The sequence below is a fragment of the Neopsephotus bourkii genome, unplaced genomic scaffold, assembly GCF_033783945.1.
Source record: "Neopsephotus bourkii isolate Nb327-2 ecotype Australia unplaced genomic scaffold, CSIRO-AGI_Nbou_v1 NB_951, whole genome shotgun sequence".
In the NCBI taxonomy this organism is placed as follows: Eukaryota; Metazoa; Chordata; class Aves; order Psittaciformes; family Psittacidae; genus Neopsephotus; species Neopsephotus bourkii.
The window spans coordinates 1,559,302-1,586,385 of record NW_026901445.1 but is presented as its reverse complement, the minus strand read 5'-3'; the positions used below and the strand labels follow the sequence as shown (position 1 = coordinate 1,586,385).

General features: G+C 45.1%; 1 protein-coding gene and 1 long non-coding RNA gene across 15 annotated transcripts in view; one reads left to right on the top strand and one right to left on the bottom strand.

Moving 5' to 3' along the window:
- Positions 1-27,084, bottom strand: part of LOC133215055 (uncharacterized) — a 193,311-nt gene that overhangs the window by 32,225 nt on the left and 134,002 nt on the right. The window lies entirely within an intron of this gene.
- PAX2 (paired box 2) overlaps positions 1-27,084 on the top strand; it is a 96,982-nt gene that overhangs the window by 53,669 nt on the left and 16,229 nt on the right. For 13 of the 14 annotated variants that reach the window (XM_061358747.1, XM_061358745.1, XM_061358748.1 and 10 more), the window contains 2 exons: positions 16,543-16,718; positions 18,535-18,661. In XM_061358747.1, coding sequence (XP_061214731.1) covers positions 16,543-16,718; positions 18,535-18,661 — 303 coding nt within the window. Of the gene's footprint in view, positions 1-16,542; positions 16,719-18,534; positions 18,662-20,244; positions 20,338-27,084 lie in introns of all 14 variants that reach the window. The other variant, XM_061358755.1, reaches the window with a different exon arrangement.

Below are 27,084 nucleotides of genomic sequence, written 5' to 3'. Positions count from 1 at the left end.
ATCATTGCATACAGTAATGTTTTGATGTGGTAATTGCTGGTACACTGGTGCAGGCTGTACTGTGTTGTGATGGCAATTCATATAGTTGTTACTGCAGCTGACATAACATATTGATGGACAACAGACTGTCACCTGGCCACGAGTGAAGTCAATACAGCTATGTCACTGCAGCACTGCGTTGAGAACCGTGTGTTTTCACAAAGTATGACCATACTGTTCCACAGCATACTGGGGTTGTTTCAGGACACACAGCATGCTTATGCTGTTATCTGCAGTATGATGATGCTTTACCAGTGCGGTAGTTGTACTAGGGCAGAGAGGTCTCGCCCTTAGCTGCCCTGTAGGGAAACTCATTTTCTCATGCTGTCTGCATACATTCACAAAGAGTATGAGTGAGTTATTTCACTTGACTGTATCATGGCACCTGATGTATGTTCATCTATGGGCATATTAGATTTATATTTGTTCTCCCAAAACTGTTGCATTGTTGAAGACAACAGAATGTGTTTGGACACCCTCAGGTAACACAACAGCATTGCTGTCTGTGCTGTGGCTGCGTTGTTCCATGCTGTGATTTCTTGTCACCACAGCTGATCTGTTTGCGTTATTCTATATGATTGCTTTATTGCAGGTCAGCCATAGTCTTAATGACACTGGAGACACATACAGTTACATTGCCCCAGGTGCTAAGCCCATGTTCCAACCATCACACGCATGGTTGTAGGGTGTGCACCCAGCAGTTTGTGGCTGTGCACATGGAGTGAGCAGTTTCTGGAGTGCTTCATGCTCCCACAGTGTCTTCCTCCTCCTTTCCCTGGGACATGTGTTGTTGCATTCAGTGTAGCTGAGTTTCCAGCATGCAGCGATGGTGTATCACTGCAAAGCAGTGGTCACAGGGGCCATCCAGTCTTACTGTGACGATACACACAAATATGGGTAACACTCCTTCAATGATGGAACATTCCTTCTAGATGAAAATGTAAATTGAAGATAGACTTTATTCTCAGCAGCCTCACTTCTCCCTCTGGAGGCTCTTTGGCTGGTGAGACTCCTAGAAGGACATAAGAAAGGTACCTGCTACTCATCCTGCACCTCTCTAAATAAACTGCAGGAGGATGGTAAGAAAAGGGAGAGTATGTGTGGGAAAAGAGGAGGGGGAAACCAGATAAAGGACAGGACGATGAATAAGCAGCACACCACTATCAGAAATGTGGGCTGCTGCACACAAATCTGGAGGTCAGTCTGTAAGCAAGAGAAACCATATGTATGTGTGTCTGCACACATCCTGGGAGTTTGGGGGTACGCATTGCTCAGGAGCACTTCAGGTAAGGAAGAGTTAACAGCTTACATCACAGAAAGCAGTTTGGACAGAATGCTCTGCTTCTAAAGCTTACAGTGCTGCTTAGTTTGGCAGGGTTTGGTACTAACTGAAGACAAGCTGGTCTGGCTTCAGCTGCATTTGTGTGCATCTCTGCTTATGTATTTGTGTCTCTAGAAATGCATGCCTGTTTGTGTTTGTATTTCTGTGTTAGAATCCCTTATCTGTGCTTATATACTGGAGTGAGTGGCAGGTTGGACCCGTATTTTTGTGCATGCCTATGGAGACCTGGAAAATGTGTATGTTAAGCTGTGTATAATATTGCCTAGTAGAAGAATACATTCTGTGGATCATATGGATGTCTGGGCATGTATGGCTCAGTATTAGTGCTATGTATTTTGATGAATGACAGGTATTTGTATTCACATTTGAAGTATATATGTGAATGTTGTATATTTGTATGTATATTCTGTGTGTATGTGTTGTTACATACTTGGAGTATCACTGTATCTTTGTGGTTGTTGGATATGAATATGTAGCCTGTTAGTGCTGTGCACTTCTGTATATAGTTTGTACAGATGTGCATTTGCATTGGGGTTATATACTTGTGTGTTTGTTGTATATATATATATATCTTGGTTGTTCTTGCTTGTGACAAGGTTGTTTATTTATGTAAATAGTGTGTATTTGTTCACATAATTTAATTTTTTATCTGTGAATTTAAGGAATTGACTTGGAGTTCCAGGTTTTTGTTTAGTTAGTCTCTGTATATCTTTGTAAGTTATTATTTGTTTATTCAGAAATCACATGTAATTGACACTCACCTGCATTAGTACCTCCTTGTGTCCCAGTCCACATTCTTGTGTCTTTAAATGTTATTGGCTAGATCGCATGAGTCTTACCTATGCACAGAGCTTTCTTTTAAGTTTATTTGGGTGAGCACCACGAATGTGTGCTTGCCTGTTTATTTATAGATATTTAATTTGTGGTTAGATCTTCCACTTTGACTCATTTCTGAGAGGGGCTGTTGCAGCTAATGTGTCAGCAGGAGTCAGGGAGCGACAACTGCTCACAGTGCCTCTGCCTGTTCTGCTCTCCACCTGAGCAGAGCCTGCTCCAGAGCTTGGCTGGTGCCTGTCTCTGCATCCTCTTGCTCACTCTAGATCAGTTGTACACTGGGTCTTGCCCACATTCAGGGAGGTGACTTGTATTTTTGCATGGTTGTAAAGAGCATGGGAGTAGGAGGGAGCCTGGTGCCTGGGTCCTTGAGGATCCCAGGTTAATGCACAGTAGATAACAGAATAAACTGCTAAAGGGATCAGGAATAGCTGGCAGTGTGCAGGCAAATGGTATTTTAGAGGGTTGTTGGTGGCTGGTATAACAGTGCATCAGGGTGCCATGACAGAGGAAGACAGGGATGACACTATTTTGGGGTCAAATGACATGGCAAGGAGACATAAAGGCAATACTGCTATGAAATTCAGGTGACATGGCACTGAGGCACAACAGGGATCAAGGTGACATGCTAATGACCCAGGCTGATCTATCAGAATAGGGAAGGCTGTGAAACCTCCACTGAGACTCAGCTGAATGAGGCACAGGAGAACAGGAGGAGCAGGGTGAAGAAGATCCGGAGCAAATCAATGGCCTGTACCATGGCTGTAGGAGCCAGGTCACCGGCAGTGTGGGCCATGCAGTGTCTCCACAAGGAGATCAGCTGCACCACAGAATGACAGAACTGCTAGGATTGGAAGGGACCTCTGGAGATCATCTAGTCCAGCCCCTGCATCCTGGTGTGAAGAGCTGGGGCAGTCTGTTAGCAGTGGCTGTTCACATCACAGTGATGGAGAGCAGGGATAACACAGTGATGACATCAAGTGATGGACATATCCTGTGACGGTAGCCATGGACCATAGGGACTGCGTGGGCAGGGGCACTATTCCCAGTTGTTGGAAAAACAAAGAACCTAACGGGCAGTAAAACAAAAACAAAGGAGACTTGGAAGCACCTGACAGCACTAATTCATCACAGCCCAAGATTTTTTTTTCCCCCTCATGTTCCCATTATATTTGTTTGTAAAAGTGGAAATCAATTTTGAAGGTAATTTTCTGGAAAGAATGGAAGGGAGGTGGGAGGGCCGGATAAGGCAGAGATGGCAAGAGGAAAAAAAAATTTAGGCCAGGCACAGCCCAGGGGCAGCTCTTGGCAAGGTGAAAGAAAATTGCATATTCAATCTCCATCCATGAATCTCCCTCGCTGCTGCCCGCCTCCTGCTCGAAAACAATGAAGGCTTTCTCCCCTACGCTGCACAACGCCTGAGTATCAGCGCTCACTTTAACTTCAGGGTCATTAATTCACCTGATTATTGCAGGAGAGGAGAGGGTTGCAGAGGCATCCGTTCTAAAGAGCCCTCCCTTAGCTCATCCTTTGATTAGTTTGGGGTGGGGGGAGTTGAGATAATGTGTTGTCTTGGACTCAGTTTAAAATGGGAGGGGTTCAAGAGGGGGTGGAAGGAGGTAGAGGTGGAAAGGGAAAGATGTGGCCCGGCTTGCTGTGGAAGGGAGGGTTGGAAAGCAGTCATTCTTGCGTCCCTCTGCTGTGGTGTTATTGCAAATTAAAAGTAGCATGTTCCACTCCGTAGCTATCTTTCATGGAGGGGAGGGGCATGGGTATATGTCGGCATGGGGATGGGGGGGGAATCTTATCATTGCTTCTTCAGCAGCCCAGCGTAGTGTCACCCTGTGAGGTGACATTTGAATTTACAATTCCGCTGAGAAAAGCCATTAATTCACAAATTAACATTTCTCCCTCTCTCTCTCTAGCTCTCTCTCTCTTCCTCTCTCTCTCTCTCATGGATGTGCAAGCAATTGAAAAGACAAAGGAAATAGCCTTAAGGAAGAGACTTTACTGCTACTCTGTCTGTGCAGAGATTGCTACTACTGCTTCTAGATAGATAAACCAATTACCTGAGCTGCTCTGCTCATGGCAGCCTGCTATTACCTCCTTTTGTAGAGCCGACTCCATTGCTGGATTACACTGTGTGTATCTCATTAATGTAAACCAGCACAATACGGGGTACTGTCCCTGACCCCTTCTTGCCAGAGCCCATTGCTCTACAGTGGGAGAGGGAAGTGCGAGAGGAGTGAAGAGCAGAGGTGATGGTAGGCACAATGTACTTCCTAATGCACAGGGACCAGGCCACACAGAGAACCTGCTTAGAATACCTGTGTTGAGCTTAGAAGAGAGATGGGAGCTTCCCTTTTATAGAGGAGACAGCATGACATTAACCCTGGTCTCTTCCATGTCTTGGTGAGCGGTGAGCTCTGAGAGTGATGCACAAGAGTGCCAGGTATGGGCAGCCCCTTACAGACCAATTCTCAGCATTACTCTGAGTATGAAATAGAAATATGCATGGTAGAGAGATGCAGGAGTGTGAGTATAAACGCTGTGTATACATAGCTATAGGCAGTTATAGCTGACTGCACCCAGGAGGTGACTCACAGAGGTGCACAACAAACCTCAGAATAAGAAGCAAAAGTAAGCACTCCATCTCACAGACTGAGAGGGTCAGATTTCTCTGTAGTGCAACACCACTGAAAGCCAGTCAGTGATGCCTGTGGAGATGTTCTTGTCAAAGCCTGGATGCTGCTTCCACACAGCCACCAGTCCTGTTCTCATTCCCTTTTGTTGCACCCTCTTGCCATGTTCTTTCTCACATGCTTCTGCTGTCACTGCTGCTATGGGTGCTTGGACAGCACAGGTGTACAGTACGCACACAGAGGCACTCAGCGCATGCTGATGTCAGCCCAGCCACACACGTGTCACTAGCAGCCCTGCCTGTGTATATTCACACCCCTGCAGGCTTGGCTTCTCCCCACCTCCTCTGCTGAGGTCCCTGTGAGTGGCTCCAAGCCTACCTGCTGGGGTGCACACTGGCCAGCAGCTTTCTGAGCACCTTCTAGTCCTCTCTGCAGACATCCTTGTAGGAACATGCCTGGCTACTCCTGTCCTTTAGCTGGGTCACACAGCTATGTGTATCTGGGGAGGAAATGCCCTAGCAGTGTGGTTTACATAAAGACTTGCATACTTGTCTTTGCTCACAAAGCATCCTACCTATATTGAACTGGACAGAAATGCTCACCATCAGGCTTTTCACCCCGTAAGGGTTTAATAGGCCCTGTTCAATCCATTCTCCTGGCTTTCATGAAGGGCAGAATCTTACAGGGGGCATTTCTCTGGGTAGAAGAAAACAAAATCAGAACTGCTGTTTCTAGAAACCTGGTCTCCACATGCTGAGCACATGGAGTACAAGTCTTTCCTCAGCACTGCCTCAGCTTCTTAAACCTTCCAAAAAACTTATCCTCTTAACAAGAGCATCCGCCTCTCTTGCATTCCCTGTGCCCCACACCGTGCACAGCACATGGCTGGGAGCAGCATCCTGCAGCCAGTGCTGGAAGACGGATCATGATCAGTGGAGGAATCGGCAGGCAGTGCCAGTAATTCAAACCATCCTGACCGTTCAGTGAACCCGAACCTGCTGACCTTGACAGCACTACACAGCAGCGGACTCAGGAATCCCAACCTTTAGAGAGGCATTGGTGGAGGATGGCTTCTGCTCCCTCCCTTTCCTTCTCTCTGTCTCTCTTTACAATCACAACCTAGCAGCCAAGGGGGCCCAACAGTCAACCCCCAGTGCACCAATTACCTCCTAATTTGGCTATCTCTGTGCTCCCATGTCTACATCAATGTAATGTTAAGCATCGCTTGCTGTTCATAGATGTAAATCATTCCTGTAGAGGGGTGTCTTCTTGTGCTAAAGGAAAACTCTAAGCACCTTGTTCTCAGTCTGAGTCAGAGAGAAACCCGTCCTCCCAAAATGAGGGCTGCTGCTGCTTGGAAGGAAAGCAGGAGCTCTTTGCTTCCCTAAGTGATAGCATCAGATCTTCCAGTCTTGTTTCACTCGATCCCAGGGGGGAAGCAAGAAGATCTTACCAAGTGATTAGTGTGTGAGAATCCTGGCTGGATAGATGAGGGGCATGGAGGCAACCCAAGTGAAAGGGAGAGAGGAAAAAAAAAAAAAACCACACCATTTTTTCTTCATTTTGCCACCAGAACTTGCTTTAAAGAAAAATGCAGTTTGTGAACATTTTAAGACCCTTCCAAGGAGTACTGGATTTCCTTCAGCTACCTCTGTAGCTGCAAAGCAGGACCTGAAACAAGCAGCATTTTGTGTTGGGCTGCAGAGGCTAGGATAAGCTCTAAGACCTTGCATATGGAGGACAACTCTGTTTACAGTAGGTGGCCTGAAAGAAGCAGTTACAGATACCTACGTGTCTATCAAGACACAGCAGATATGCCTGTCTTCTGTCTCCATCCATAATTCTCTGAAGGTGATTTTTCCATGCATCAATCAAAGAACACTTTGAATAGGCGTCAAATACAATTCGTGTCCATTTCAAGTCTTTTAAAATGCCAGAGTTTTGTCAAGTGCCCTAAAAATAATGCCTAGTTCTACATTTCTCCCTGGCTTTTTCTTCATCCATCTGAGCATCTTACTGCTTATATCCCATCAGGTTCAAGGTACAAAGTCCTCTTCCCACACAGGCTATGGGAAAACACACAGGGGCACAGTGCCAGAACAGGAGCAATTGGTACATATTGATACTGGGTATCAATATTTGCAGTTAGATGTGGAGTAGGTCAGGATTTCTTTCACTGACTTCTGCCTTTTTTGGGAGCTCAGAGACATTATTCTGCTTTACAGCTAGGGGATCTGCATCGCAACAGGTTTGTAGGTGTCTGATTAAACCTTAAAGAGGTGATCATTGTGTATGAAATGTCCATCAAGTCTTGAGTATCTTCTAGTCCTCCCTTAGATGCTTTAGAAAAGGCTGTTATAAAGGACAGGTACACCTCCATGCTTGGTTTCCCAAAGGAGCTGTTGTTTTTTGCTTTACATTTTGGCATCTAGTATAGGAAGAGGTAGGCCCTGAACAGAAGATTGACTTTGCAAGCAGATCAGAACTAGAGTTTGGGACAACTTTACCAAATCCAAGCAAATTAAAAACCAAAAAAACAAAACCTCCCCTAGCTAATCCTCAAAGACACCTATAGCCCTTCTCTGCACAGCTTCTTGTTTGTGAAGCTGATTGTTAGCCGTGACTGGGCCCCCTCCTGTTAGGGGACTACCTCTTACAATTTGGAGCACACCTTCAACATACATCTTACAGAGGTCATATCAGTATAGGTTCCTTCATTTACCAATAAGGACCTTTTCATGAGCTCATACAGAAAGATGCCAAAATACTCTATTAATGATTTACAATTATTATAGCAATGTGCATGCAAAAAAAAAAAGAGCATGGTGGCAGTCTGATCAGATTGCTGCATATTGCATGGCATTCTGCAATTACCCATCCTGTACCATGTATTGTTTATTAACCTTCCCATTCTTAAGATCTCATTTACCACTGCAATGTGGCTGACTCTCAGGTGGACCATGGCAGATGTTGAACAATACAGAGCATCAACTGTGAAATTTTGCTGTGCCATGTCCAAATGAAACCACAGGAGAATTAAGATATGCTGTGGGTAATCACTCAGGCTGGATTTTGTTCAGGACAGCCAGGTTAATGTCTGCACTCTTGCAAAAAATGCCATGGGAATTTTAATGACTCTGAATGATTGGAGCCTTTGTTTTATGGCACGTCAAAAATGGCAGCTCTAAAAACACTCTGCTTGAGCACTGGTTTAGTGCTGACTCAGAAGAGCTTCCAGTAACATGATTCACTAGCATCTGGCTGAGGGGCAGGCACAGCCTTCTTTGACTTGTGAGGTTAAAGTAAAAGAGTGTATGAGGGGAAAATAAGGCAGAATTAAAGGAAGGGGAAGTCTAGAGCAAGGGAAACATAAGGATAGGAGGTATTAAGAGGCATGTTAGTGGGGGACCAAGCCAATGGAGCGCAGTAGGAATTCATATTTTCTAGACAGTGCATTAGAGGTGTCCATGGTCTGATCCAGTTCTGCTAAGCCCTAGCGCTGGTGGCCTCTCAGGTGCCAGTGTGCTCCACTGGAACCTCAAGGATCTCCCAGAAACTAGGCTATGGGTCTGGATGGGGACAGCCCAGCTCTGTGCTCCCTCCCTTCTCTCTAGTGGCCCCCATAGCAGCGTTGATTTGCATGTCAGGCAAAGCACTGCTTGAGAGGAAAAAAAACCTTCCGAGTGTGGCGGTGTCAGCACTCGCTGTTGTTCGACAGTGTAAAATTAAATTAATAAAGCCCCCAACACAGGAAAACATAACAGGAAATTAATGGCCTTTACTGTCGCTCTGATGCAGTCATTTGCAACCCTGCTTTCCGCACCAAAGACTTCATAAATGCAAGCAGTTTCTCTAAACAAGCATAGTTAGGGCTGCATGCAATGTAATTTTTTGCATTGCTTCTGTCCTTTGGAGCTAACAAAAGCCACTCTTTTTTATATGCTCACCAAGGGGGATTCTGCCAAGAAGTAGCTCCCCAACAAACGGGCTTAGGAAGATGAGAGGTGAGAGCTAAGTCATGCCAGTGATGCTAAGAACATCTTCTGCCCTGGCAGAGGGAACAGCACAGCTCCTGGCGCCCTGCTTCCCTGCGGCAGCAGCTCTCCCTGAGGGCTCTGCGCTAAAGGCAGTGTTGCAGACACCGCAACAGCATAAATCAGGGTAACCCTTCTGATAACTTTCATGACGTGTAAATCAGTATAATCACTGAATACAGGAGACTTACAGATTTACACTAACTAGAGGATCTGTCCAGCTGTCTGACAGTGCTGCTTGCTACCCTGCCAATATGAACAAAGCAAGTGTATTGGGTGCTGGAGGCAGCTGCATCTCTATCTAGCTAACAGTCAAGCCTAATAGTGCTAGCAAGAGATATGGGACCTACACTCTGTCCCTCATTACAATGGTATAAATCCCCAGTGCCTGTTCTGAGGTAAGGAAATTGTGTATCTCCAACAACCTGGCTGAGAGCAGAGTATGTCCAATCACCTCCAGATTACCCAAAGGTCACAAAGCTGTGCTGACTGCTTGCACAGAAGCCACCAGCTTAGACTACCCAAACTCACACCTCATCCGCACACCCATACATGCTGTATGCAGTACATGCTGCACAGACCTCTGAGGCAGCTGCTTGCATCCTAACACCTGGAAAGGCCTTGACTTATATATTCAGTAAGGCTGGACATACAAAACCTAACACAGAAACCTAAATCTGTTCAGACTTAGTTTCCCAGATGCTCTGGGCTGAATTTGCAATCATACACTTAGATGCTGTAGTAAATACATATGATTTTCATACGCATACACACACTCGTTTCCTTAAATGAACTTTGCATGCTCGCATGATAATCCAAGACAGATCTGAGTACACACTTCATTACACATTTGCACACACAATTCATTTCATTTACATTCTCATTGAGCATTGCCATTTTGCTCGTGTAAGCCCTGCATTTAAAGCTGCACTGCCCATTCTTGCTTAATCTGAGGTGCTCTGTCATACACAACCCCTGTGTTAAAAGCACTGCAGACCCCAGCTGTCAGGCTCCAGCACACATCCCACTCTTCGGTCAGGCATGCTCACTTCCCTGCATGAGCAGCCTTCCTTGCTCACCGATTCCTCATCAGAGCTATACCCTCATTTCAGAACGTAAATTCCCTTTGTTTCTGAGCCTTTCTGCTCTGAGCCTGAGCATGTAAGTAACAAATACACACAGTTCATGTGTTGCTGACACACTTAAATTACAGAGACACACTGACCAGCACAATACCATCAGTTAGCATACTCAAATTCAGGCTTGCAGATTCCCTTGAGGTAAATGGACACAGGAATCTGAACAACTGTAGAGTTCACGAAGGCAGATACACTTCCTTGAGGTGATACTACTCCAGCATTCATCTCCCACTACAGCTATTTCTTAAGGATACTGTAAATAACCTGAACTTGTACTGTATCTTCTTTCACTATCACACTATAGATCCCTGGTAACGCTCCTTCTCTATGCACTGCTGAACCTTGCCAGCCCCTTCCATGCTCTGTCATCAATATCCTGCACTCATTTGGGATCCTTTCCATCTGAATTCGAGGTTCATCTTTCTCCTTCCCATTCAGTTACCACAGTCAAAAGCCCTGCCAATTTTTGCAGCATTACTACATGCTGAACTACAGAACTGACCCATCTGGAGATGACACCTTCTTTCATGCTGCCCAAAGGGCTGCAAAATGTCTTCTGGAAGGAAATATAAACCAAATTTTACAGCCTTCCTCTTCCAAACCCTACTGAGTAGGGCAAGAAAGTTGCACAGGTGAAAAGATCTCCAGATTAGGGCTGCCAGTGCTTGCCCTTGTCCCTAGTGTGGGGAGCACAGTATTAGTTTAATAATCATTGAAGATGCAAATGGGGTCTCTAGAAACATTGTGACACCCAGGCTGGATCAGCTTGCGCAGACCAGGACACCAGGACCAGACGCTTCTGAAAATGTACGATCAGCTCCTTCAGCCAGGTCTTTCTCCTTGATCTCTCCCTTGGTTGGGGTCAGCTCAGGCAGGGATGCAGGAGATGTGCTGTTCCCAGCAGGAGCTTGATGCCAGGGTCTGAAGACCAGATCTGATAGCACTGGGCTCCTGGCTAACCCGTGCCGAATGCATGTGAGGGTCTGCACAGGGCTGGCTGCTGTGAATAACAAGCACTGGCTATCGATCGCGTTCTGAACTCGGCCCAGCCGATAGAAGGTAATTAATGACTCCATTTGCCTCAGTACTGAGGAGAACAATTGAGTTTGAAACTGCAACAACTGGCGGTGCAGGGAAAGGCCCCCTGGGATGGCCAGGAAGGCTGCCTGACAGGCCTGGGCTGCATGGGGACATGAGAAAACATCAGAGGGAAAAAAAAGAGAAGGGAAATCGGATAAAGGAAAAGAACAGTCTTAACACAAAGGGTGACTTCAGAAAGGGCAGCACATGTAGCCGTGAGTGCCCAGAGAGTGGGATAGGGCTGCTCTAGGTAAAGCACCACAGCGGGGACAGTGACAAAGGCAGGCTGCAGGAGAGGACAGGGCTGTCTCCCTGGCACAGAGGGATGGCACTGCAGCAGCCAGCTCAGCACCACTGCGTTAGACAGATGCATTTCCCTTGGAGGCTTTGACAATTAGATGTGTTCTGCTGTGTCACCTGGCTGGCAGTTCTCATGCCAGTCACATTTGCTTTTATTATGACTGTGATTTTTACTGATAGTGCTGCAAGGCCCCAGCTGAGAATGGGGCACTACGAGGCAGCAGGCAGAGATGTCATGGGGGTGGTAATAGCCCCTGCCCTAAAAGAGAACTGTACCTCCATGTTTGTGTGCCAGCTGCACAGCTCGTGATCTTCCTACATGTTTCTGTGCCACAAAGGTCTTCCTGTATCACCAGTACTTCTGAATTATTTGTTGAGATGGCCACATCCCACCCTGAGTACAGGTCCTCTCTGTTATCTGTAGCTTAGCAAAGCAACTGTATTATGCTCCTTTGTGCTACATGTACATGACAGAGACTTTGTTTTGCAGCTATTTAACAGGCATATTCCCTGTCTCAGGTGTAGTTCAGGTTGTTCCCGTGTCCTCTGGCACAGCATTTCCTTGTTACCTGTCAGGATGCTTCTCTGACACCCATGGAGCATTTCTGTATCTTGTGTCGAAGGTTTACATTGAACACGAACTGTGTGCTCTCCTTTGGCAGCCCCTTGGGAGGAGAGATGTTTCCTGTCACATGCACAAGGCCAGTCCTGATCACGCTGATAGCAACTGTGTGCTTTTGTAAGGGATGCAGTGACTGAGGCCATGGTTCATCTCTCAAGCTGTTTGCTGAGATGCTTCTGATTTAAGAGAAATGTGTCCCTGTGTCACAGTACCACAGAGGTTCCCTTGGCAGTGAAAGGGAACTGGGAAAGGTGGTGATGGTACCTAATAGCACTAGTAGCACATTTACTTAGGTGGCATCCCCAGACTCATCCTGCAGCTGAAGCCTTGCTTCACCAGAGCAACCCTCCAACAGCTGGTTTCTTGGCAAATCCCCGTGCCTTAAGCTTTTACTCCTAGCACTATTCTTCATCAGTTGAAGTGACTGTTGCCCATCTCAGTGGCATTCTTCATGGGATCTGCTAGTCTTTCCCAAACCAAATTTTCCATGTGAGGCCCCCTTCACTTTCATCCACAGCCGTTTGATGGACACCATCTCTTCCCCAGTCTTCTCTGCTCCTTACTGTCACCTTTGCTCAAATCCACTCAGTTGTCAGCTCCCGTATTTTGTGTATTATGATATTTGAGGCTTCTCCTGACAGTCCAGCTCACAATCATATGCAGAGATGGGAACTGCAATTTCTATCTAAAACCCTTGCAGTTTCAGGGAAAGAATGAAAATGCATCCTCTATAGGTTTTGACACCAGAAAAACAAACACAGGGGATTTACAGTCCTTTGGTTTTGAAGAAAATATAATGATCCGTGACTGTGAACATCTCAGTGTTAGCAGCACAAGACATATAAATCTGTCGTTCAGGATCATCTGTGTGAAACTTTTTCTGCTTCCTAAGTAAAATCCATATGCACAGCTCATATTATTGCTGTGTGAAGTTTGGGATTTGTGTACCCTATCGCGATGAAGTCCAATACTACTGCAAGCTGTTCAGACAAGGTCCATTGTGAGGTAGCCTATAGACCTCTCTCAAAAGTTTATCTTCTTTTGTAGATTTTAAAGCCCAGGCCATAGCAGAGCCCCCCCCCTCACCCATCCAGAGCTCCCACCTAAAGCATTGCCTTTCTCCTTAAAACTTTTCCACCTCTCCCTATCATTCCCTATCTATTTGCTTGCTTTGATCATTCTGATTTCTTATCTAACCCTGTTCCTTCCACTTCTCCTCCCTTCACCCCTTCCTTTTATTTCCACTCACTACACAGGTCTTTTCTTATCAGCTGGTCCTGAGTTTCCCAAATACACATACGCAGTTACGCACACACATACGCTGACACAAATAAATAAATAAATAGAAAGGTCAGTGAGCAGAGCAGCAATAACCCCTAAAACAGTACTATCAGAGGGACATGATTGATCAATTGAATTCCATAGCGGCTCAAAAATGTGGGATTAAGTAGTGTATTATACGCACAATGAGTTGAGGCATGATGTTCATTTCAAGTTCATTTCGCCAGCCCTCTGCCACCAGATCAGGCAATCAATAGGGGCAGCAGATATCATATATCACCTCTCTCCGTGCTGGGGAGAGAGCACCATAATCTCTCGCAAATTTAGAGTGACAGATTTGTCAAGAACTGAAGGGCCCCTGAATAAATGAAGGAAAAGAGACTCCTACAGCGGCTTGGGAAAACTGTGGTTTCAGCTTCTTCACACAAAGGCATGGCCTGTGCACACCTAGAAGACACACATGCACAGGGCTTTGCAGGCAGACAGGAATGGCGAACACATGTGCATGTATGCAGTAACCTGTGTAACCACCCAGGGCAATGCACTGCGGTAAATCCGGTTTAATGATGATCAACAGAAGTTTGATTGGATAAGTGAGCACCCATCCTCTCACACCAAACACCATGCATGTTGTAGAGCTGCCATTCTAGAAAATCAAATATAGCCTAAACCAGTCGCTGTGGACAAACGGCTGCTCAGGAATGTATGGTGTTGCAGAAGCTAAACAATACAAGAACAATGATCTACTGCAAAAATACCCACGTGTATTAGCATCGTGGTGTGCACAGTCATGCACACTGACTGACACACATGGAAAAATCCTCAAAGACAAAGAGCTTCAGAGGCTGCAGACAGGTTGCAATAAGGGCTGATTCAGAAACACTTGTTTTTTTCCCCAAGCCTGGACCCAGTTGTTCTGTGCCAGCTTTCTGCAGGAAAGACCAGAGGAAAGGTCCTACTGGAACTGGGAGCATAAACCTTGAGCCACCATAGTCCTTCTGAAAGCAGGAACAGCCCAGTCCATCTAAAATGGCACTGACACAGTGTGCAGTACACCAAGCCTGTCTTTACTTTATTTTCTCTTAGTTGAATCTGTCATGAACTCCAGCTTTCAGGAGCTTCAGAATTTTCCCTCATGCAAATATGCCTGAGGAGAGGACAAAATGCCAGGGATCAGTGCCAGTGAGCAGCTCTGCTCTGGCTAGTGGAAAAGGAGAAAAGGCTGTTCGAGGGAAGGCTGCTGGCTGGGACAAATCAATATGTAATATTTTCTATGGTCTTGCGAGTGGTACTGTACTATGTTACTGTATATAATGTACTATTGATTATATCATATCATATAATCACCTATAAACGGATATATCTCATAGCCAGAAGGCAGCAGGCTCAGTTATAACTCTGGGCCACCAGTCAGGCATTACTGTGCCAGGAAAATACCCCTTGGCACCAGCCACAAACTAAAAGCCGAAGTGGCAGAGTGGCATGGTTCTGGCTGTTGCACAGCGAATGCCACTCCAGGCTCCTGGGAGCGTCATGTGCCCATGAGGATCTCACAACTGCATGAAGGAGGGAAAAGATCTATACAGGTCCCTCAACCACTGTCATGACAGACAGCAAGTTTCTGATATTCACAGACTGAAAGCCACCAAGGAAGGCTGAAATATGAGGACTAATAGTGGAAAACTGGGCAGGTAATTGCAGCGACAGAGTGAGAATCTGATTTCAGGTTAGAAAGGGTGATAAGACAGTCAGACTTGTGTCTGATGAAGCACAGTAGGTAGAGATTCAGCATGGAGGGTATGGAAGTATATCAGCATGGATGAGACAGGGGATTATAACCAGTCTCACCAAAGTTAGGCTGAGAGGTGACAGCAGAAAGATACTCAGCACAGCTGGAGAAGATTATAATGAGCAGATTTGCCTCAGATGAGATGAGGGATTATGACAAAGGAAGATACACTTCAGCTGGGACAGGAGGTTATAAGAGACTGACTCACCTTGGATGTGACAGATGCTAATAGCAGAAGACTCATATCAGATAAAAAGGGGTTATAACTGAGACAAATTCACCTCATTTGAGGTGGGGGATAACAGGGGAAAAAAAAAACACCAAAACCAGGTGGGTGATAAGATGGTTTATCACAGGGAAAGATTCACTTTGGATGGGGCAGGGCATTTATAATGGACTCACCTGGGAGGGGTTAAGTGTGCTGTAAGAGACATGGTGTGGCACAATAGAGAGAGACACCTGGAACATGGCAGGAAGCACTGCACTAAGATTGGACTGTGTCAGAGAGCTATTGCAGGGACAGAGGTGCAAGGCTCCTACCAGAAAAAGGTTTTTTTCCTAGTAAGGACAAAGGAACACCAGGAAGGCCAATTCTTACTTGAATAGGACTAGATTTTGTAATACAATAATTCAGTTTGAATAGGAAGGGGGACTGACAAAGATTCAATCTCATTCTGGAGGGAATTTTATAACAGAGATATGGGTTGTGATAAATCATGAGCTACACACAGGAGAATGGGGTAGAGATTATAACAGAAACCAATGTATGCTGGATGGGACGGACACTCCACAGAGGGAGACTTGTCTCTGGTGAAATATGGAGTCAGAAACAGGATCATTTGTGTTACCTGAGGGGGATGAGAGAATGTGATGATCCCCTTATACCCTAGGTGCCCATTACCTGGGCTATGAGACAAGATACAACTTCGATTGGGACTGGGGAGCTACAGTAGAGACTGACTCCCTTCCAAGCCATAAGACAGCCCTCTTTCAATTCCAGGCTTCCTCAGCCCTCTCCAGTACAGATCCATCCTCAGCTCTCTGGTTCCTCTGTGAGCTGCCTCTCCAGTAGCCTTCTAGCGATGCTAATCGCTGTGCTTTGCTCCCATTTTATGCTCAGCAATGGAGATTTGGCAATTTTTAACATGGAAAATCACTGGAACCGAAACTCATCTCTGAGCTGAGCTCCATTCTCCACAGCCTCACTCATCCTGGGCAGCAGAGTCCCACAGAGCCCACAGGAGCAGGCCGGCTGCCCCAGCAGACAGAAGGGGGCTTCGCTCTGGTCCCTGCAGCCTCCTCTTCCCACAGGAGTGGCACAGCTCCCTGGGTGGAGGTGGAGGTGGAGGGCCCGCTCTTTCCCACTCTGTCCTTGTCCTGCCTCCCTTTCTGATCCAAGCCAGGGTGGTGCTAACTCCCTGTTTTCTCTGTGCCCTGCAGATGTATCCGAGGGCTCAGTTCCCAACGGAGATTCCCAGAGCAGCGTGGACAGTTTGCGGAAGCACCTTCGAGGCGACACTTTCACCCAGCAGCAGCTGGAAGCTTTAGATCGAGTTTTTGAGCGTCCTTCTTACCCTGACGTCTTTCAAACATCAGAACACATCAAATCTGAGCAGGTGAGGGCCTAGCCTGGTATGGGGACCGACAGGCACCCATAGGATGATGGCAGGGAGATTCTCTCACCAAAATCACTCTCTCCCTCTTCACCCCTTATTCTCACCCTAACCTGTAACTGCACATACACCACATTTACATTTTACAGCACTTCCTAGTTCTAAATATATCCCTGTGCTGATGCATGTGTATATGTGAGCTCTACCTCTCCTTGTGAACTTGCCATATACGTGCACACTGTGCTCTCCTTAAATCCCCATGTCTGCCTTTCCCTCTGCACACACACCTGGAGGTGTGCAGGTGTGTTCTTGCCATGACCATGCAAACACTGCTGTGCATGTTCACCAGCACACAGCCCTGCATGGAAACTCCTGCACTCTCATATCACACTGGGGACCAGTGAGCCACAGGGTTGGGCTTTAATGGAGCATTTTCCTTTATGGCCCAGGCTGAGACTGATCCCATCTCCAACCTAGTTTTCTGCACTTCTGCAGCTCTGCCCCCCTTTCCCTTACTCCCCCGCTCTCCTTGGCCTTTTATCCCAAAAGCTGTTTGTCTTAATAAAATGAAAATCAAAAGTCTTTTTAAACCGCCCCAAGCCATAAACCAACAAAGGAAGAGAAGGAGAGGCTGGCTGTGGACTCCCTTCATCCCAGAGTCCCTGGGTTTATTACAATGAATAACCTTTATTTACTTTCATTAGACTATTAAGCACCAGCACAGTCATTTTTCCCCCTGAAACTCTGAGCAGGGCCCATAAAGCAAATCCGAAGCCTAATTGAGTTCATTTTAATTTCTCTCCGATCACAGCGAATTACTCTGGTGATAAATCAGGGGGCAGGCTCACCCCCAGTAGAAGGCCTAATTTGCAGCTAATTACAAAACTGATTTCTACAGGAAGATCAATACAAGAAGGAATTGGAAATGACTAGGCAGTCCTAGCCAAGCAGGGACAGGGGCGGGGAGGGGGCAGCATGTGGGGAGCCCACTGGAGGAGGGGGAGATGTTGGGGAGGGTGCTGGGGAAGCACATGGAAAAAAATGGAGCAGAAAGAGCAGAAAATCAGATTTAATTTAACGTAATATTAATCAGAGCAACTTTTCCTGCTGTTTTGTAGTCTTCCTGGTCTCCCCAGCTCCTGCGTCTGGTCCTGAGGCTGCCACAATAAAAAGGCAATTACCAGAGCCTTTCGGACAGGACACCCTTTCAGATTCAATGGCTCTCCCCCTCCCACCCTTCTGTTAGCCATGTGGCTCCCCCCTCCCCAATTTCATACCCCAATGCACAGAGTGACAGAGGCAGGGGATGAGGCTTCTTTGTTTGTTTTTAAAGAGCTAGGACAGAGGTAGCAGTGGAGGGGAGGCAGAGGACTCTGCAGAGAGGCTGGCTACAGTGGGCCAACCCTGGCTGCTTCCTACAGCCTGCCTGCTCCAGTCATGTCACTGCAGTTCTTGTCATCAGGGCAAACACCTCCCGGCTCAGCCAAGAGGAGGGGACATGGGTTTCCCCTTTCTTCTCCCCTGGACTGGCACAGGCAGCCATCTCCACAGCACTGAAAGAGGGCTTGGTCATCCCACACATAACAAGCAGGATCCCTCACTCCTGTTCCCCTTCACAGCAGCAGACTGACGGGTGGGATAGTTCATCCCAAGAGCCCCTCACAACCCTCTCGTCACTTCGTCTTCTCTGTTTCCTCCTCCTCCTCCTCTTCCATCTGTGCAGGGGTTTACATCTCTCCTCTTCCTCCCCCCCATCTGTACACCCTTCCCATTCTCCCGGTGCATCAATAGCGAGCTGTCTTTCTCCTCTCTTCCCCAGGGTAATGAGTACTCCCTCCCAGCTCTGACCCCTGGTCTCGATGAAGTCAAATCAAGTCTATCCACCTCTGCTAACCCAGACCTGGGGACAAATGTGTCAGGACCCCAGACGTACCCTGTGGTGACTGGTAAGCTGCCTGACCAAACAGCAGAACCAAGCTTTTTAATTTCCCTCATCACCATTAGCTTCTGCTTTTTCTGCTAATGCAAGATATCCCTCTGTGGCAAACATGGTAATAGACAGAAAGACTGTGGAGGACATAAGGGCTAAAGAGAAGCTTGACATTCAGAGTATTGGCAGTTTTGGGTACACCCAGAGGTGTGAACCAAAGGCAGGCAAACCCAGGCGTGCATCGGGAATTTGTGTACCTAGATGGGGCTTAGGGATGGATGTTGGTGGAGGACAGATATATCCAAATAAGCACTGTGAATTTTTCCTTTGTGTCTGAGAACAAGAGGGTTGTGGCTTACTCGTGATCTGAACTTGGTTTTGGAAGCAATAATAACTTAAGTTTTATTCAGCACTGGCATTTGGAAGGGGCATTTGCAAACTAAATACTGAGGTCTGCAGAATGGTGACTGCTAAACTTCCTCTTCCTCAAGCCCGTGAGTCTCTCATCCCCCATATACCTCAGGGGATGTTATACGTAAGGGGTATAAATTTCTTTTGCCAACAGCAGCCATTCACAGCCTTCCCCCCTTCCCTCACATGTGGGGACATTAAACACAGGTGTGTGTGGAAGAGCAGGAAATGAGAGTAAGAGCATGACAGCAGAGGAATTGGGATACACAGAAGGAGAAAGCGATTTCTGCAGCAGCTGCTCTTTCCTGGTGTCACATGCAAGGCCTGGGCAGCACAGGGCTGTCCTGAGGCCACGAGCATGCCATCCTGGTACAGGTGTTAGACTGCCTGTCCTGTACATGTTTACAGCTCTGAGGAGACATTCTGGTGCCACAGACCTTCTTCTGAGACTTTAGTTGCCACTGGTCCCTGCTCACTCAGCTACCATAGGACTGCACATCTCTTCCTGGGTAGCTTAAAGCAGCTGGTGAAGCCTGAGTGACTTGCTCCTCCTTCGTATATCCCCTGTTTCCTACAGCTGCTTTGGCACCTTTGGAAAACTCATGGTGTAAGCTGAGAAATAACTCATGACAAAGAGGTGAAAGACGTGTAAGCAAGGGAAGGAGCTGTTGCCTCTTGGCCAAAAAGCTGTTCTCTGATGGCAAAGAATCAAGAGCACTGGAGTCTGTATCTCAACATTTTCTTGCAGAAGCCCCAGCTAATAGCTCCTCTGGTCAAAGCAGTTTATGGCCGAGGCAGGCAGTCATTCACAGTTCAACAAACACTTAACAAAGGCATATTGTTGCATACAACTTTTGGTTACCAGGAACCTTGGGACTGGGCATCAGTAACAGTTACCCCAAATACAGAGAAGATCCAGTGTGCGGTCTGCAAAATATCATGGAGAACCATGGGAAGGTGAACTGCATATTTGGGGAGTGTCCAGAAAGTGTGACATCCCCAGGCTTTCATGGCTTTTCCTGCAATCACACTTGACCCAGGATGCTTGTAGCCATGTGGTTTCTTAGCCAACCAGAAAAAAATGACTCAGCTGTGGCAAAATTGTTCCACTTTCCATTATATTTGCATATGCAAGACAAAACTCAGCTGGCACCCATCTACTATTTAGTAGATCTCCATCTCTTACAGGAAATACTTTATGGTCTATGGAGGACAAAGCCAGTAGGAAAGCAGTACTGTCCTTCCTTCATGGCAGGCAGATCCCCGTAGCTGGATGTGAAGGTGAGGCACCTGAAATCAGTTTAAGATTCAGACGGGCATTAAAATAATTCTTTTTAGTCCTTCTGCCTAAGTGAAGATGGTGCATTCTAGCCTGTTAATAATAGGAGCAGAATTCCTGAAGGCCTGGGACACCGCACAAGCTTTGGACAAGACCCTCACAAGGGGACAGCAGGAGACAGATTGGGTCTCACAGAAGATGCTGTGGGCTGAGACAGAAAATCTTCATGTCCCCCCACCCTGTGCCTTTCCCACTCTGTTTCCTGCAACACTCCCAGCTAAGCTCAAGAACATCCCCATCTGATCCATCTGGATCCAAGAGTGAGAAAAGTTCATTTCAGACCCAGCTTGACATTCCCAGGTGGCAACTTAGCACTAACATCTCAATCTGTATGAGACATTTCAATCAGTGCAGAGTAACAAAAGCAGAACTATTAGCGTTGGGAGCTGTTCACTGGTGGTAATGATGGGGAAACTCAGAAACTGGAAATGGAAAGGGGAAAAAAACCCTGAACACAGTGGAAGGCAGAAGGGGAAGAGGGGCAGAGATTTTTTCCTTTACACTTAGGCCAGGATCCAATGTTTGGATTAATGGTGCCATTACCCAAGAAAGGACTTCAGATAATGTTCATTCTTAAAATGTTTTTTTCTGGCAATTAAATGGTTGCAGTTATTGATCTTCATCGATCTGATATCCTCAATTTGCATAATCTATTAAAGATGAATGATTCATGATATGTTTGCTGTGGGGCTGGGCAATGCTTTCAGGACCAGAGAGCTGAGGAACTCAGTGCTGCCTCCTGATCTACCCCAGGCAGGAAATGGAAGAGGCTGGGAGCAGGCAGATTTCTTTGCTGTCACCCAGATCCCTCTCCCAAGAAGGGATATTGGAGCAATAGCTAGTACTGAACTGCTGACTGCCTGTTTTGCTGCTATAGTATCATCTTTGAAATGCCTCTTCGTTCTTGTCCTAGAGCAGTCTGTGAACCCAGGTGGTATCTGAAACAAATGTGAAACAAGTCTACCCATGCAGAGTGCAAACTCCATGTGCAGTCACTTCAGGATGCAAATTTATCCCAGTCTATAAGAAAGTCTTCCCAGCTCAGTCTTCCCAGACAGAAAAAAAGTATCACTAGCTCTTTCCAAATTAAAGCTGTCTGGCACTGGATTCTTGCCCTCTGTGAAGCCTTCAGAGAAAGTCCCTCCTTAAAATCTTGCAATGCAGTGAGATAGTTAAGTACAGATGTTGCTGAAGTCCCTTAATCTGTCTGTGAGCTCCCTAGAACTGATGAGCTAAAAATGCTGCGAAACAGGGAGCCACCTCCCCAACATGAGGAAGGTCTTCCTCAAAGTCCTGGCATCAATTCAACACACAGCTTAGCACCACACTTACATACAGCACAGCCTTGCCCAGTGCTGCCAATATCAAATACTCCCTTTCCCATGATTATTCTAGATGGTCTATTTATTACTCACACCTTCTAAAGCAAATAAACAAAAACAGTTGTTTATTATTTATTATGGAGCAGACAGGTCATCCTTATTTCTCCCCATTAAGTGTCTGCAAACAATTCCCATGAACAAGCTGACACTTAGGGGCTAGCTGGGCACTAGGCTAGGAAACATGTTCTCACTGTGCTTCATACAGAACAATGTACATGTTTTCAACTTCCTTGTGAAGTATCAAAGAGAGAAATCTCTTAAGGGGTGCCTGAGAGCACCACCTCACTTATTCCTTCACACAAAGCCCATTAGACCAGCGACATCTTGCCTTGATGTTTCATGGCCATTATAGATAGACAGGTGTAGACCCTTGACAGTTTCTTGGACAGCATATTTGGACGCCAATGAGATGTCCTAGAAGCAAAAATCCAAGCCTGAACATTCCAAGATAAGGAGAGCACATGCAGTTGAACACCAAGAACATTCAGAGATGTTCTTCTTCAATTATTTCTATTGAAGGTGAACAGTCCAGGCCCAAATATAAATCCACACAGGGATAACAGAAAACTTCAATAGCTTTCTTTTTACTCAGTGGTTTCCACAGATCTTTGAGTCTGGAAGGTACTCAGTAGCTAACACCCAAGAGGTGAGAGGAGGAGAACGTTAAGATTTTGACACTGGCAGCAGGAGTCCTCTAAAGGCACAAGGTTGTTCACAGAAGCCTTGAATCCTTTGAGAACAAAGGTTAAGTTCCTTCTATAAGCACCATCAGAAGTCACATATTTTGGAATAGGCATGCATGGAAGAAGTGAGGTGTCTTCAAAACAGGTTCTGAGTTCCAGGGATTTAGATTAAGTTTGGCAGCAGAGTTCCAACTCAATTATCTAGCCCAAAAGCTGCTCAACAGAGAGCAACTATGGGAAATAAAACACAATGGACTTTTAATGTATGGTTTCAAACTTGCTTATTAACAGACTACTAAAGGGGAGGATTTACCTACTAGATGGATCGTAAAATTACAAAAACATAAAGAAAAACTTCCCTTAATTGAATCCTAGCACTTTTAACTAAACAGACCTTGTTTGCCAGCCCACTAGAGTCAGTGAGATCTAGAAAGAGAAGGTAAAAGACAAGCCCAAGAAAAACAGTGCAAAGCACTTCAGGAACTTCCACCATTGACTGAAATGGGAGTAGGTATCCCCTTCTCCTCCTGTGAGGAGGTTTCTGAGTGTTTCTGTTCTATGATTAGCACCTATTAACAAGAATAGGTTACTTTTAAAATCATCACCACCCACCAAAGCAGCTACCATGTCCTGTATAGAAAATATTTCTTCCCTTCTGGGAAACAAATTTTTCTCTAAAGCAACGAATATCATTCAGGGTGAGAAGTCTTGATGTCAACTCACACTGCATCAAAAAAAGGCACCACCAAAGCACAAACCCCATCAATCTCACTTTCCTCCAGACCTCCCCTCTCTGGCATGGGGTCAGATTTTTTTCAGTTTAATTTTTTTAATACATGAATGTATGCAAAAAAAAACCCCAACTTCAGAATTACTGACATAAAGGCTACTTTATGTATGAAAGACATACAAAAATAGTACTTAATCAGCATCTGATTTCTATGAATGTTGTGATGCTAAGGAAGGGGAAATCACTGGCTCCAAACTTGAATCCAAAGTTTTTCTAATCTTTGGAGAACTCCAGCCTCCTGCAAGGTGAAAAGATATTATTTCCTTTGTTTCAGCTTAGTGAATGAACAAAGAGAATTTTGTTCAGTTCAATAACCAGGTCACTCAAAAGTAGGAAACAAACTAGGATTTGAAAAAGCAGGAGCATTTGTTTCCTCTGTCAGTGCCTGAATTAAGCTTGGTGTGAAAGGATAAGATCTATTAGTTCTAAAATCGGATTTTGAAATCAGTTCAAAATCCTCTTTATATATTCCCCTTTCCTTCATTTAATAAGTCATTTTTAAAGCAACCTTCTTAGAAAAGCTTGCTTTTTCTGTTCCAGTATGTTTAGGAAGTCAGGAACTTGTGGTCATTTTATTTCATTGGCATGAATAATTACAAATACTGTTTTAAATTTAATTCTAATTTCCATCCAAATATAACTTGACACAGATCACAAGTAAGAAGTTAATAATCTAATAAAATAATAATAATAATATGAACTCATCATTCACTATTTTCTCATATCATAATATGTAAAGACAAATTATATTAAGCAACATAATTGCTTGAATAATTGTGCACAGATGCAGTTCATCTACTTAGCATGAACTGAAATAACCATGTTCAGTGTAAAGTTTGTATTTGTCAAAAATATTTGTTACCACCCATAAAATTCAACCTTTTAGAAAGGTAACAGAACAAAGGTAAACCAAGTTGATCCAGCTTGCTGTTTTAAATCATGATTAAAATTGATCATTACATTCAGTTGTACTTATATGCTGTCTCACTCCAATCTAGTTTAGCTTCTGACATCAGTGAGCAATGTCCCTGGTCAGGGCTTGACTGAGCTAGCTTAAGAAAACCTCTTTAACAAACTGCTATGGGCCCCAGATTGGCTTTGGTGATGGCAAATCCTGCAGATGCAGATCCGTAGCTGCCAGCAGTCCATCAGCCTGTTGGGCACGTCTCTGGATGCCCCAGTGCCGTGAAAATGGAATACGATAATAGTTCTTGTGACTGCTACAAGGCTGTTACTGTCCTGCCTCATCAAAATGAAGGAGGTTATTTTCTGTGAGCAAGCCTCTCCTCTATTTAAGATGAGGAACTGTCAAAAGTAGAAGTCCGCAGGACCTCCAAATTTTATCAACTGTTTCCCATCCCTAAGAAGAGATAGTATCTTCTTATCTAATCATGGAATTTGGAAAGGCAAAAGGTGTTTTTACTCTTCCCCAAGACCAAATGGCTGAGGGTGATAGATGGTCAGATGAATGATCCCTAGAACAAACAGGAATAGCGGGGGGGAAAGGAATCACATAAACTATTTCCATGCACCCAGTGGAAGTTTCACTGATAATAACTTTATGATGCTGAAGAAGGCAGTTTGCAGGCTTCAAAGGCATATTGAAGTGAGGAACCCAGAAATGGATGGGCATGAAAGAAATAATGTCTTCGCCTTCCTTAAATTAGCATTTAAGTGAACAATAGCAGTGAATTACAATAATGTCATGTAATGACAATAGCAGTGAATTGGCATTCCCAGTCTGATTTCCCTCAGCACAGGGACAGGACTGCAGGCTGCCACACATTCTGCTGCCAGACAAAAGCGACTCTTTTAGAGAAAATAACTTATCGTCTTCCCAACAATTCAGTTTTTGCCTTTTCTTTTGAGGCTAAATGAGGGATCCAGTGAGTATGGCTGTGATGAAAATTTGTGTGATGTAGAATTTTGCCCACTGAGAGAAAAGACTGTGCTTTATATCTGAGCTATGCAGCACCTGTCAGCAGATGTTAATATCTTTTGATCTCCATCAGCCATACTGGATTTAACCAGGCCAGCTGCTTGTATCATTAAAACTGCCCACTGCAGCCTTTCAGAGAAATGGAGAACTTGTGGCAATCTTTGGCCCTTTTTTGTAGATTTAGGATTACTATGGGCTAACTGGGAAGATCTATCCTACCTTATGATCAGTGGAATATCATTGTGATGAATCCTTGGAGATACACCTGTAATGAGTACTGTGTGAAAAACTACTGTGTTCCAACTACATTTCCCAGCATATATTTCAAAACCAGCTTCTTTAAGAGGTAACATTCAAGTTCAACCCACCAAGAAATAAGCATATGCTACAGTTTAAGGCAGGAAGTAGTTGCCCAACCTGATGGGCTGGGATTCAAGAAAGAGGACAACATTATGAATTCAGCTGAACCTCTCTGCCAACTATACAAATCGCACATCCCCAACCCCTCAACTTTAAAGTACATCTTTCCTCATTAGTTCCATTTCAAAGAAAAGTACTTAGAGCCACTTGAAGCTGACTTCAGTGGAGTTCTCAAGTGATTAACAGCACTCAGACTCAAAGAATGAGCCCAGACTACAAGTCTACTGGAATCTCCATGTTTTACTCTGTACCAAGAATAGTTTTTCTCTCTAAAGTAACACACAGACTTAGCAGGTCAGTTTACCTGGAGAGCAGCAGTTAAGACAGATCTGATCTTAAGTTAGATCAGACACAAAAATCTAGGTTTATAAATTCAGTTGTATAAAAAATGGGGCAAAGAGATTTCAAAACTTGCTATCAGTGATGTGACAACAGTTTTGACTCTCAGGGGAAAGCAATCCAAGGTTGTTTCTTTAAACATGTCCTTCAACAACCCACAAGTAAAGTATTGGGCTAAGAATGTGGATGGATCTGTACAGAAATCGAAAATAAACCTGAACATGCAAGACTCATTCTCCAGTCATCAGAAATACAAAGAAAAGAAAGGTACGATGAGAAGCAGCTTAGTCTTTATACAGTTTTCAGTTCTAGGAAAGTTCTGTTATGATCACAGAGAAAGGAAAAAAAATAGGATGATCTTTATCTTCAGTGCAACCTGCATAATGCTTTTGCAAAAGAAAAGCTAGAAAACTAAGAAAGGAGAGAAAAAGTGGTTCTTCTGACATGACAGAAAGCAAAAGTGAAAGATATGCTGTGTCGGTCTGTGGTTGTGGTCTCTTGCATGACATCTAGGATTTGAGACAAGATTCTCATGTGGGATAAAGTGACATGGCTCCACTGCCTCTAGCGTAAACTCACCACTTTATGAATGCTAAAGAGCCAGTCATATTCTGTTTGCCCTAATGAAACTTCTCTAAGAAATGGAAAACATAAATATGGAGAAAGATGTTTCAATGGTGGGTACAAGCGTAGGATTCAAAACACCTGAGATAAGATTCAGCTTTGGCACAGGGTTCCTACATAAACATAGGTACGTCTTCTCTGAGTTCACTTCCTTGTGGCTAAAACACTGATGCTTATGGGATGCTGTATGGATAAGTGCTCTAAAAGAGTGAGGAGCTGGGGCATGCAAATAGTTGATAGCTACACCAGGAAAAGATGAAGAATGCTAGTCACTGTCAAGCTGGTGAGCACTGTTGATAAGTGGGTGTGTACAAGCCATCCCTTATGCAGGGATGTGCTATCTTGATATTCTTTGTTTACTGAAAGATGCAGGTTTACTGGATGCAGGTAGCTTATCGTCCAGGAAGCCATCAATGAAAAACAAGCAGCTTATCTAGTCCTGCAACCCCCCTGCTTCCCTTCCCTTCCCTTGAGCAGCAGAGAGCACAATAAAAGCTGAGACGAGTCTCTGT